The sequence below is a fragment of the Pantherophis guttatus genome, chromosome 4 (genome assembly GCF_059756535.1).
Source record: "Pantherophis guttatus breed Tessera chromosome 4, ASM5975653v1, whole genome shotgun sequence".
Lineage (NCBI taxonomy): Eukaryota > Metazoa > Chordata > Lepidosauria > Squamata > Colubridae > Pantherophis > Pantherophis guttatus.
Window position 1 is genome coordinate 60,016,454 of NC_142066.1, and position 13,048 is coordinate 60,029,501.

At 39.4% G+C, this 13,048-nt stretch overlaps 1 protein-coding gene across 8 annotated transcripts in view; it reads right to left on the reverse strand.

The window, feature by feature from the left end:
- Positions 1-13,048, reverse strand: part of TANC2 (tetratricopeptide repeat, ankyrin repeat and coiled-coil containing 2) — a 376,797-nt gene that overhangs the window by 65,523 nt on the left and 298,226 nt on the right. For all 8 annotated transcript variants that reach the window (XM_034416164.3, XM_034416167.3, XM_034416168.3 and 5 more), the window contains 2 exons: positions 11,807-12,414; positions 194-302 (listed from right to left, as the gene is read on the reverse strand). In XM_034416164.3, coding sequence (XP_034272055.1) covers positions 194-302; positions 11,807-12,414 — 717 coding nt within the window. The remainder of the gene's footprint in view (positions 1-193; positions 303-11,806; positions 12,415-13,048) is intronic.

The window sequence follows — 13,048 nt, forward strand, 5'->3', positions numbered from 1 at the left end:
GTAAATTTTCTCTTTCCTTGTTATATTGTTTTGGTAGTGAGCTATCTGAGAATGGAAACTTGATCCTCCTTGTTAACTGACTAAACTACAATATACAACTCAGAAGGTAAATATTCTTTATGCTTTATTATAATAGCAATACACACCAGTACACAGAATCCAACAAAAAGATGTTATCTTTTTTTCTGCCTACCTTAAAGATGTGTGCTTTGAGAATATGATGGCCCAACTCAATTGTCTGCTGCCTATTGAGTTTTCCCTCTTGACGGGAAAACCAAAAGGCAAGTAAAGTATGACCGCTCCTAAAGAGAGAGAGAAGGAGGGAGGGAGGGGAAGGGGAAGGAGAAGGAATGGGAGCGGAAGGGGGAAAGGGAAAGAGAGGGAAAGGGGGGAGGGTGGGAGAGGGAGAGGGAGAGGGAGAGGGAGAGGGAGAGGGAGAGGGAGAGGGAGGGAGGGAGGGAGAGAGAGAGAGAGAGAGAGAGAGAGAGAGAGAGAGAGAGAGAGAGAGAGAGAGAGAGAGAGAGAGAAAACAAACATAATGGGAAAAGGAACCCAAAGGTATAACTTCAACACATGTAATGACATTTAACAGCCAGATCCTGGAAAAATATTGATCTCATTTATACAATTTATTTATATGAGAAAGTTTTGCTAAATAAATTGAATTTCACTTAACTGAATATCAAATGCTATTCAACTTTTAATTTCATGAAAATAATCTCCTTGCTTTAAACTGAATAAAATCACTGACATGTAAGTAGAGTTACATTTATAACATGAAAAATACATTTATCAAGTATGAGCTTTTAGATGTGATTTTCTTCTTCACTATCTTGGTTGTAATTAGTGCCCCCTACTTGTAATTTACTTTGGATTTTTGTAGAGGAGAATAATGATTTGTGTATATATACTTCATATTTAAATCCTATCAAAAGATTAATAAAGATTTTAGAACTTACTACTAATGAATAGATTTACACTTATTTTGATTGGTTATACTTCAGTGGTATTTCTCTTTCTATGTACTGTATGTCTGTGCCTTCAAATCAGTGTTAGCTCCTGGCAAGTGCCTGAATAACTACTTGCAAGTTTTCTTCACAGCATTTTTGCAAATGGTTTGCCATTGCTTTCTTCCGAGCACTGAGAATGACTTGCCAGCTGGCAACATGCCTGAGGCAGGTCTAGAACTCACAGTCTCCTGGTTAATAGCTGATTCCTTAACTACTACACCAAACGTATTATCTTTTTCTCAGACATAAATTGAAAAATTAATGATGAGAAGGGAGCAGATAGCTTCTAGAAAGTAAGTTGCATTCACTCCCATGTGTATTTCATAAACCCAATAATACAACTTAAACCACTGGAATATTTATGTGTATATGTGTGTTTCTATACTTATATTAATATTGTCATCCATCTCACGAAAACATATCTCTGGGCATAAACTTTCTTTTATAAGAGTGACTTGAAAAATGCCAAAAATATGATGTTATGATTCAAGCATTTTTAGATAATGAATGATACTTTATTTGCTGTTTGAAGATATCTGTTTTTCATATTGCTAAGATAAACTTTAATGGCCCCACAAAAGATAAACTGGAAGTTATTTATAAATAACTTCCAAAATTATTTACTATTTCTTTCGATAATTAATTATTGATGGAGACATAAATGTTGTTATGAACTTTCAATTGGATAGATACAGTATACTCCTCCAAAAATGTATTTATAATCAAATTTGAACAATTATGCAAAATTATCTGTAAGAATTTAATTTGAAGGATAATTGAGGGTACATCGTGCTTTAAAAAGGTATTATACTTTTATATCCTAGGGTCAAAGAACTATTTTTGAGATTGAATCCTTTTAAAAATGTCTTCTTTTTGTTTGTTTTGATACACAAATGAATCCTACTTGTTGATTTCATATAATGTTTTGGTTATATTAACAGTTCATCTTAAAGAACCTGAGTTAATTAGTGATAATATTTTTAAAATCATTTTAAATCTTGTTAATGATAATTTTTCTGGAAGTGGACTTCCAGGGATGAATTGCAATCTAATTGTGTTTGAGGTGGGGATTTGGGGAACCGGTGTCATAGCTTGGATATGGCTGCTGACTAGTGGTAGATGCCTGAAATCTTCCGCCAATGGAAGGCGGAAGTTGAAATAGACTCATTTACTCTCCAGACAGCCGCTTCTCATGAGTAAAAGGCAAAGGCAGAGTTAGTGTATAAATTAAGAAAAAAGAATGAAAAGAAAATGATTTTGAAACTTGAAGCAGGGGTTCTGTATTAGCAGACAATGGGGTTATACAAAAACTTTTCATCAGTACAATTCTAACTTGTACAAAGTACATGACATGCACCTGGAAATGATAGGTGATTATTTTAAAATTTAAAAAATTTACCAAGGTCTACAGAGAACCAAACAGATGTGAAGTTTCTTAAGCTATAAAAAAGATTAAATCAGGAAAAATATCTGGATCAGATGGATTACCAGGTTCTTATTACAAATACTTTAAAAATAAACTTTTAGAATCTCTCCAAAATAAAATGAATTCTATCTTACAGGGAGGTAACATGCCAGAGTATAGGTATCAAGTTTACATAGCATTAATACCTTTACATTGAACCACAGATCAATATCGTTACTGACCAATGATTATAATTATTTACAATAATTTTAGGAGATAGATTGAAAATAATTTTACAAGAGTTTATTTATGAACTTTTACATTAAAGGCAATTAAAAAATCATGTCAAAATTATATATGACACAGAATATTCGGAACAGGTTAACAAAAAACAGGAAGATGCAGTCTTTGGCAATTTAAATTGACCTTAAATTGACATTTTTGTTTAAAATTTTAGAAGTTATGAACTTTGGAGAGAATTTTAAAAAATGGGTGAAACTGATGCATACACAGAGACCATAAATTATAGATAATGGAGATTTAACAAAACTTTGTCAGATACAAACAGGAACAAGACAAGGCTGCCCATTATCCCCCCCCCACTTTGTTTATTTTGTTTTTTGAAGTTTTGAATAGATATATAAGGCAAGATGAGAGGATAATGATGGGGGGGGGGAGGACTAAACAAGTTCAAAGATTTGCAGATGATTTGGTACTGGAAGATCCTTTAAACAGGATTGAAATATTAATGAGAAAATTAAAAGAATTTGGTGCACCAGTTGGTTTTAAGATAAATAAACAGAAGACAAAAATATTAGCAATATTAGGTTTCATGATTGAGAAAAAGGTAAAATACTTGGCTGTTAATTTGACAAATATGAACTTATGTAGTTTCAAACAAATAACTATGTTAAGACATAAAAGGAAATTAAAAGAGATATGTCAAGATGAGGAAAAATTGCAACTATCGTTGATGGAAAGAATTTTTGTGATTAAAATAAAAGTTTTACCTAGAATTTTATTTTTTGTTTCAGACAATACCAGTTTTGACAATTGAGGTAAACAATGGAAGAAATATATATTTAAATTTATGTGCCCAGTAAAAAAACCCTGTGAGTTAAGTACACAGTGTTCCAAAGTGCTAGAGAAAGAAGCAGCTTAGGCCTACCTGATTTGAAATTGTAATTTGCAGATTGTTGTTTAATTTGGATGAAAGAGTGGAAACACTGAGAAATATAAGATTATTGGGGCTATTTACAGTATTACAAAATTAAAGTTAGCATCATTTCAAAAATCATGTTGTTAGATGTGCCATCTTAACAACGTGGAACAGATATAAATTTAAGTTGTTTCCAAAAGTATCTTTATGGCTGTCACCATAAGAAGCATTTATAGAAGAGAAATGATAATTAAGCATTAGTTACTGATTTATTAGAATTTTTCCAAAGAAACACTAATATGAAATCAAGAGGATTTTATATCAGAAGAGTTCATATGTCAATAGTTTTCCTATGTACAATTATTAGAAAGATTAATATGAGGTAAAAGGATTTTTGGTTTTCAATATGGTAAAACAGAATTTGAAACAGAATTATTTACATATTATTGCTAAAAAGTATAAATGCCTCCTACAAATTGAAATAGAACATGAACAAATAAAATAATGTATGGTGAAATGGGTTAAAAACTTGAAGTATAATATACAGTACAAATGGAACAATGGAATAATATGTGAATTGAAATTCACATTGTGTTTTAATTCTAAAGATAATTTTTTTAATAAAATAGTGTATCATTGGTATTTGTCACTGGAAAAATACCTAAAATGTAGGTGCAAGGAACTAGGATGACACAGGTAGCTGAATAGAATGGTATGTTTACTGCTCTTTGTCTAACGCACTTATAGTTTAATACAATATTAATGCACTCATCATACTATATAAGCACTGCAAGGTTAGGGTTTCTGCTTTCTGCTGCTTTCTCCTCCTCAGTGATTCCAATTTTTGAAAAAAATAAAAAACCACGTACAAGTTCTAAATGAAAAATTAGATATACAGTTTGATGAATTACCAACAGTTCTAAATCTGTCTAAAGATTTAGGCAGATTCAGGCAATAGCAATTAAATCGGCCATACAACTGGGAGGCTCATTAGAGAAGGCTAATTTTGCAAAACAAAATGGCAGCTCAGAGCTGAAACTCCGAGGCTAGGAGGGAGATGTTTTGACATTTTCAAGAGTGTGGGGGTCAATTAACCATCCACAGACCCCCCTCCCAGCAAGCTGAGGTATTTTCGGCTCAATAGAGCTGTGGATGGAGCCCAAGGATAAAACCCGAGCCGAGCCCGAAGATCAGCTGTTTGTCAGTAAAAAGACTGAGGGCGGTGGGGAGGATGTCAACATCAAAACCTGGCTGTCATGACCGGGTCAACCACTGAGTCTAATACAGCTGATGAAATGGTTGGCGAGACGGTGGCAACAGCAACTCCAGATAGGGTGTTGATAATGATGCCTGGGCTAATAGGCGCTGCATGTAGCAACATGGCGGCGATGATGTCTATGGCAAGGGGGGTTACCACAATGGCGAGGGGAATGGCGCTAATGGCAGCGACGGCGACGGCAACACCAGGAGGCTGCAAGGAAGCCCTTGTTGTTAATAGAGGAGAGGGCAATGCTGCAAAGGCTATAAATGTTAGGATCCCTTCAACCTCTAGGGATCTGTTGCACTCCTCTTTCTTGAAACTCTGAGGACTTATTAAACTAATTGAACTAAGTAGCCTGAGCAAGGTGATGGATAGGGACTGAGGATTACAAACTGGAGATGATGACCTACTCTCCCCCTCAACTGTCCCTCTCTCCTTTATCAGATCTAGATCTATTACGACCACTCAGCATTAACTTGCAATCTTAGATCGATCTGAAGCTTTATTTACCACCTATTCCCCCAAGATTACCCTGATTATTTAACCCTAAATACTTTGTCCAGTGGCTCTGCCTTACTTTTTTGATCTAATCCTCGGCCATCGCTGGTATCAGGACTGGAGGAGATACAGACATCGAGAGTCTTGGATTATGGGGAGATAGACCACCTTCTCTTTGTTTGTTTCAAATGGTTTGGTCGCTGTGAGAGGACGACCCTTTGTGACCTCTACCCCCACCTCCTTTGGATGGACTTACTACAACCACAAGACTTCCCATCGTTGTGAGAGGGCGATGATGTTCCGATGTATTGACATTTGTAACTTACTGGTCTCCCTTTTACATCTATTTCCTCCCTTATTTTAAATTACCTGTCTTAACCATCTCTAACACTCTTAGAAGAAAATGATCCTTCATCTCCTTCAACTCGCTCCTATCTTTGATGTATTCAACTGCGGAGCTCCTTGCACTGCGAGATTCCCCCCTCTCGCATGTCTGGCCCTCTCAGTTATCAAGGGCCGCCCTTGAGGACGGGTTTTGGAACCCTGAGAGGTGGTTTGCAAAAAACCGACGGCTTTGGGGGTTTTTAGATAAATCTTTAAGTTCTATTTTAAGGGGTTCTGGGAGGGATTGTGGGAATGGATCTGGGGGGATCCATAAATCCACTGAAAGGGGTAATGGGTCTGATAATCATGGTGGGGAGGATGGGGACAGAAATCTGACAAGGATGCAGGGGGATGAAGCGATGGGCATTAGTATAGTAAGTGGGAGGGGCAGATATGACGGCTGCAGGGGGCCATATTATGTTTCGGGAGTGCGCACTCAATGTTTACGAGCGATTGCCCACTCCGACCCCCAAAGCACTGCTCGTTTCCCGGGTTGTTCAGAGTCTCAGACCCTGGGTCTACGGCTGATGTTATGTAATGCCAGGTCAGTGGTAAATAAAGCCCCCCTCATTCATGATCTTATTTCAGAGGGGGGTGCTGACCTGGCAGGGATTACGGAGACCTGGTTAGGCCAGGAGGGAGGAGTTCCCCTTGTGGAAATGTGCCCGCCAGGTTTCCGTGCATTCCATCAGCCAAGGACTCAGGGAAGGGGTGGGGGAGTGGCAACAATCATTAGAGAAGGTCTTTGCCCGAGGGAGGCCACTGTTCCTCAGATAGCCGGATGTGAGTCCCTCCTTGTGAAGTGGGGTCAGGGGATTCAGATGGGCCTACTGATTGTGTACCTGGCTCCCTGCCACGTAACAGCGGTCCTGCCTGAGCTGCTCGACATTATAGCCGGGGTGGCGGTGGAATCCCCCCGACTTATTGTTATGGGGGATTTTAACCTGCCATCTGCTGGTGAGATGTCGGAGACGGCTCGGGAGTTCATGGCTTCCATGACGGCCATGGGCCTGACCCAGGTAGTTCAAGGCCCACCCACTTGGTGAATCACACTCTGGACTTGATTTTTGTCTCTGATCAGTGGCTGAATGATCTAAGAATAGGGGATATAGACATCAAGCCCTTGTCATGGTCTGATCATTCTCTCCTTCACATGGACTTTCAAGTCACTTCCACCCACCGCAGGGAGACGGAACCAACCAAATGGTTCCGTCCCAGGCGCCTGATGGACCCCGAAGGTTCCTGATGGAGCTTGGGCCATTTCCTGAGACTCTGGCTCACGACTCGACTGAGGACCTGGTGGTCGCCTGGGACAGGGCGGCTACTGGGGCCTTGGACCGTGTCGTGCCTTTGCGGCCTCTGACCCGATGCCGATCTTGTCTAGCTCCTTTGTTTTCCGAGGAGCTGAGAGAGATGAAGCGTCGGAAAAGACGCCTGGAGAGTGATTGGAGGACAAGCCGATCTGAATCTGACCGAACACAGGTGAGATCTTATATTAAGACCTACCTAGTGGCGATAAGAGCGGCGAAGTCTAGCTACTTCTCCGCTCTTATTGCATCTGCAGAGAACCGCCCAGCTGCGCTGTTTAGGGTGACCCGCTCCCTACTTCAGGTGGGGGTACGGGAAGATCCCTTAAAGGGTCGAGCTGAGGATTTTGTACAATTCCTGCATGATAAAGTCGCTCAGATTCAGGAAGGCCTGGACTCCGATTGGGTAGATCCAGGGGAGGAGACGGGGGCAGGTCTTGAGAGCGTTATCTGGGAAGAGTTTGACTCTGTGGCTCCTGAGGATGTGGACAGGATTCTGGGGAAGCTTAACGCTGCCACATGTTTATTGGACCCGTGTTCCTCCTGGTTGGTACTGGCCTCCCGGGAGGTTACACGAGGCTGGCTCCAGGGGATTATAAATGCTTCTCTGAGTGAGGGTGTCTTTCCCGCCGCCTTGAAAGAAGCAGTTGTGAAGCCCCTCCTCAAGAAGCCTTCCCTGGACCCGGCTATATTATCAAATTATCTCCAGTCTCCAATCTTCGCTTTGTTGCGAAGGTTGTTGAGAGTGTGGTGGCGCGACAACTACCCCGATACCTGGATGAAGTTGTCTATCTGGATCCGTTCCAGTCGGGCTTCAGGTCACGATACAGCACAGAAACGGCATTGGTCGCATTGGTGGATGATCTTTGGAGGGCTCGGGACAAAGGTTGCTCCTCTATCCTGGTCCTATTAGATCTCTCAGCGGCTTTTGATACCATCGACCATGGTATCTTACTGCACCGGCTGGAGGGGTTAGGAATAGGGGGCACCGTTCTTCAGTGGTTCTCCTCCTTCCTCTCTGACCGTTTGCAGTTTGTGTTGGCAGGGGGGCAGAGGTCGACCTCGAGGCACCTTATTTGTGGGGTGCCGCAAGGGTCAGTCCTCTCACCCCTTCTGTTCAACATTTATGTAAAACCGCTAGGTGAGATCATCCGTGGTTTTGGGGTGAGTGTTCATCAGTATGCTGATGACACACAGCTATACATCTCCACCCCAGACCATCCCAATGATGCCCTTGCTGTGATGTCCCGTTGCCTGGAGGCCGTGCGGATCTGGATGGGGAGAAACAAGCTCAGACTCAACCCCTCCAAGACCGAGTGGCTGTGGCTTCCGGCGTCCCGGTATAGTCAGCTGGTACCATCACTGACAATAGGGGATGAGATCTTGCTCCCCACAGAGAGGGCCCGCAACTTGGGTGTCCTCCTGGATTCACAGTTATCTTTAGAAGATCATTTGACGGCTGTGGCCAGGGGTGCCTTTTATCAGGTTCGCCTGATCCGCCAGTTGCGTCCCTTTCTGGATCGGGATGCCTTGCGCACGGTCACTCATGCCCTAGTTACCTCGCGTATGGACTACTGTAATGCTCTCTACATGGGGCTCCCCTTGAAAAGCACCCGGAGGCTCCAACTGGTCCAGAACGTAGCCGTGCGGGTGATTATGGGCGCAGCTCGTTACGCCCATGTAACACCTCTCCTACGCGAGCTGCACTGGCTCCCGGTGGTCTTCCAGGTGCGATTCAAGGTGTTAGTTATCACCTTTAAAGCGCTCCATGTCTTAGGACCTGGGTACCTACGAGACCGTCTTTTGCCACCAATAGCCTCCCACCGACCAGTTCGTTCTCACAGGGAGGGACTACTCAGGGTACCGTCAGTCAAATTATGTCGACTGGCGACTCCCAGGGGGAGGGCCTTCTCTGTGGGGGCTCCAACCCTTTGGAATGAACTGCCCCCGGAGATACGGAATATCCCTGATCTCCGTGCTTTCCGCCGTGCCCTCAAGACCCTGATGTTCCAACAGGCAGGGCTAAACATACAAACATGCGAATGATTTTTTAAATGTTATCTAATTCTGGGTTTTATTTAATTGACCAAACTAAGTAACAATTTTAATTAGCAATTTTATGATGTTTGTGTGTCTATATTTTTCTTGACTGTACACCGCCTTGAGTCCTACGGGAGAAAGGCGGTATAGAAATATAATAAATAAATAAATAAATAAAATAAGGCTGAAGGGGGCATTAACTAAAAAAATTCAGTTACAACAGAGATGATAGGATGGATGAGTGATGATCTGAACCTTCTTAGGAAAGCTGATGGAATTTGTGGAATAGATTTATGACATGCAATCAGAAGACAATTGTTAAGAGATATTGTGTTCCAATTTATAGCAAAATTTACTAAACAACAAGTGCTGTGGAGATATTCCCAATGAAGATCTATGATTGGGGGGAGTGACATGCAGTTGTTTGGAAAGATCACAGTTATAATTTAAAGGAAAAGTACAGATGATAAACTGGAAAGAATTACTTTATATTAAAAATCAATTGATGCTATTCGATCCTGGATAGATCAGAAACCATGGTTATGGTGGGTTCATGGGAGATTAGAAGCTGTTAGTGGACTTTCTGCAAGTTAAATACAATAACAGATTTTTAACAGAGGGCTTTGAAGCTTTGTGGTTGAGATTACCTGGTTTTTTTTCTTTTACAATAGATTGGTCAATTTGGATGATTGATTTTCATATCTGTGATATTTTTTTGTGTTACATATTGATTTAGCAAAAATACATGTAGAAGTTTATAAATTGTAGATTTGTTTTGCAAAACGATGAATTATTATTGTTGTAATTTATTTATTGTTATTGTTATTCAACCACGGGGAACATTTTATGTGTATATTTAATATTTTGTTTTACACACACTTAATATAATATAATATAATATAATATAATATAATATAATATAATATAATATAATATAATATAATATAATATAATATAATAATATAATATAATATAATATAATATAATATAATATAATATAATATAATATAATATAATATAATATAATTTCCAAATAGATGGGAGTACCAGACCATCTTATTTGTCTCTTGAGAAACCTATATGCAGGTGAAGAAGCAACAGTGAGAACTGGACACGGAACCACTGATTGATTCAAAATTGGGAAATGAGTCCGACAAGGCTGTATACTGTCACCCTGCCTATTTAACTTATATGCAGAGCACATCATGAGAAAGGCAGGGTTAGATGAATGAATTAAGATTGCCAGGAGAAATATCAACAATCTCAGATATGCAGATGATATCACTTTAATGGCAGAAAGCAAAGAGGAACTGAAGAGCCTCTTGATGCGGGTGAAGAAGGAGAGTGCAAAAGTTGGCTTGAAATTTAACATTAAGAAAACTAAGATCATGGCATCCGGCCCTCTCAATTCCTGGCAAATATATGGGGAAGAAATGGAGGTAGTGACAGATTTTATTTTCCTGGGCTCCAAGATTACCGCAGATGGGGACTGCAGCCAAGAAATTAAAAGACGCTTGGTCCTGGGGAGGAAAGCTATGGCAACATACTAAAGCAGCATACTAAAAAGCAGAGACATCATCGTGTCAACAAAAGTGCGTACAGTCAAGGCTATGGTTTTCCCAGTTGCAATGTATGGCTGTGAAAGCTGGACCATAAGAAAGGCTGAGCGCCAAAGAATTGAGGCCTTTGAACTATGGTGCTGGAGAAGACTCCTGCGAGTCCTTTGGACTGCAAGGCGATCAAACCGGTCAGTCCTAAGGAGATCAACCCTGACTGCTCTTTAGAAGGCCAGGTCCTGAAGATGAAACTCAAATACTTGAGAAATACTTGAGAAACTCAAATGAGAAGAAAGGACTCACTGGAAAAGAGTCTAATGCTGGGAAAGATTGGGGGCAAAAGAAGAATGGGACGACAGAGAACGAGGTGGCTGGATGGAGTCACTGAAGCAGTAGGTGTGAACTTAAATGGACTCCGGAGGATGGTAGAAGACAGGAAGGCCTGGAGGAACATTGTCCATGGGGTCGCGATGGGTCAGACACAACTAACAATAACAATTTCAAAGAGCTATATTATTAAGATTGATAGTCCCACATGGAAACTTATATGGCAAAATAGGCAACTAAGAATTTCATGGTAAAGTTGAGACTACCTATTGATGATGGGTTTTCCTGACTAGATTGTTAACACTATCATTTATCATCTCTGGATATTACTATTTTTGTAAATTACTTTTTTCCTGTTTCTTTTGTAAAATAGCATTTAAAAATGTTTTATAATATCTTTATATTTGATTGAGAAAATCCACATATAAACAAACTGATTAATGTAGTTGGCTTTGATGTCTTTTTCCAAAAGCCTAAAGAAAAACCCCTTGAAATCTCAGAAGCAAAGAGATGTCATCACAGCCTATCTTTCAACTCTTCTTTTTTCAAATAGACCTATGCTTTGTAAAGGAATCAAGTTTGTCTTTCAGATTTATTTTACACTGAGGAAATCTTGCCATATTGGCCCAAAACCATCTAATAAAAGACTGAAAACTGTTTGGAATCAAATACTATGATATATCAAAATCAGGGAGACAAATTTCCTTTACAATCTTTTATTTTATTTTATTTTTATTTTATTTGATACCTTTATAGAAAATATTAGCTTTCAATGAGTGTATTTTTATAAATTGCAACTCAGAACTGCATTCATTTTTTAAATGCTTTCTTTCATTGCAGAATTGGGTTAATTACTTACCTAGGATCACAAAGAAACTTGATCTTTTCTCCTTCGTCTCTCCAAATCAGCCATTCTCGAAATGAAGGATGTACAAACATTCGGGTCATATCTCTGCGTCTGATAAGAAACATAGAAAGATTTTCCATTCTTTGCTGAAAGTCCTCCCATTCTAAAGTACCTTCAATACTCCCAGCATTGATAGCCTGAAAAATATGCTCATCTGTCAAAGGATGTAGAGATGCCACTGCCACATTCAAAAGAGGCATTACCCGGTCAAAGGAAGACTGTGTTGGGAACTTCATATTGCACTGCAGTAGATATACTTCTGAAAGGGAGACAGGCACTACCTTATAACTGGAGCTTTTTAACACCAAATAGCCCTTCTCAATTAGATCAAATGTGAGCTTAAGGTATAGGTATGATCCTTGACTCAGGGTTTTGAGATGCGAACTGAGTTTGCCAAAGGTTGTATTGTCCATTTTGCCATTAAGAGAGATATTATTTTGTATTTCCGAGCTGCTCTGTATTCGGTGTAATATATAGGCTTGGAGATCTTGATCTATAGCTTCATTTTCTTCTAGTCTATCCAGGAATATCCTATGGAAGGGCAATAACTTTATTATTTCCTAAAGGAGACAGAGAAAAAAAAAATGAACAACAGAGAACTTGAAGAAAGCTTACATACAATATCTCACTGTATAAATATTAGCAATCTTTTACCTCCCAAGTAGCATCCCAAACCATATATACTGGATTTCTTATGCTCGGATCAAATCACCGTTTTCTTTCTTTAAACTATTATTATGTCTTTGCATTGAAAATATACAGAGTCCCTGCTATTAGGCTTACAATCTAAAAATATGAACAGAACAAGGGGTAAGAGGGAACAGGAAAAAGTACAATTTTTATTCATATAGGCTTATTAAATGCCCGAGAATATGTGAAAATAACATTTTAAAAATTCTAAAATCCATTGAAAGAATAAGGTGATGATAATGTGAACATTTCCTACATGTTCATATTTTCTACAAAGTCATGGCACTTTATAAATGATGACTATGACCTTAATCCAGAATTTACTGATATGAATGAATGAAAAGTACAGGCTAAATTCTCACTCATGTGTTTTAAATTAAACATGCATTCATATATTTAGTGTTGTTTTTTAGTGTTGATTTGAAAATACTTGAAAATACTCAAGAGCAGAAATGCAAAATTTCTGAACATTTTGCAGGAGATTCCCCACAAATCTCCCTTTGA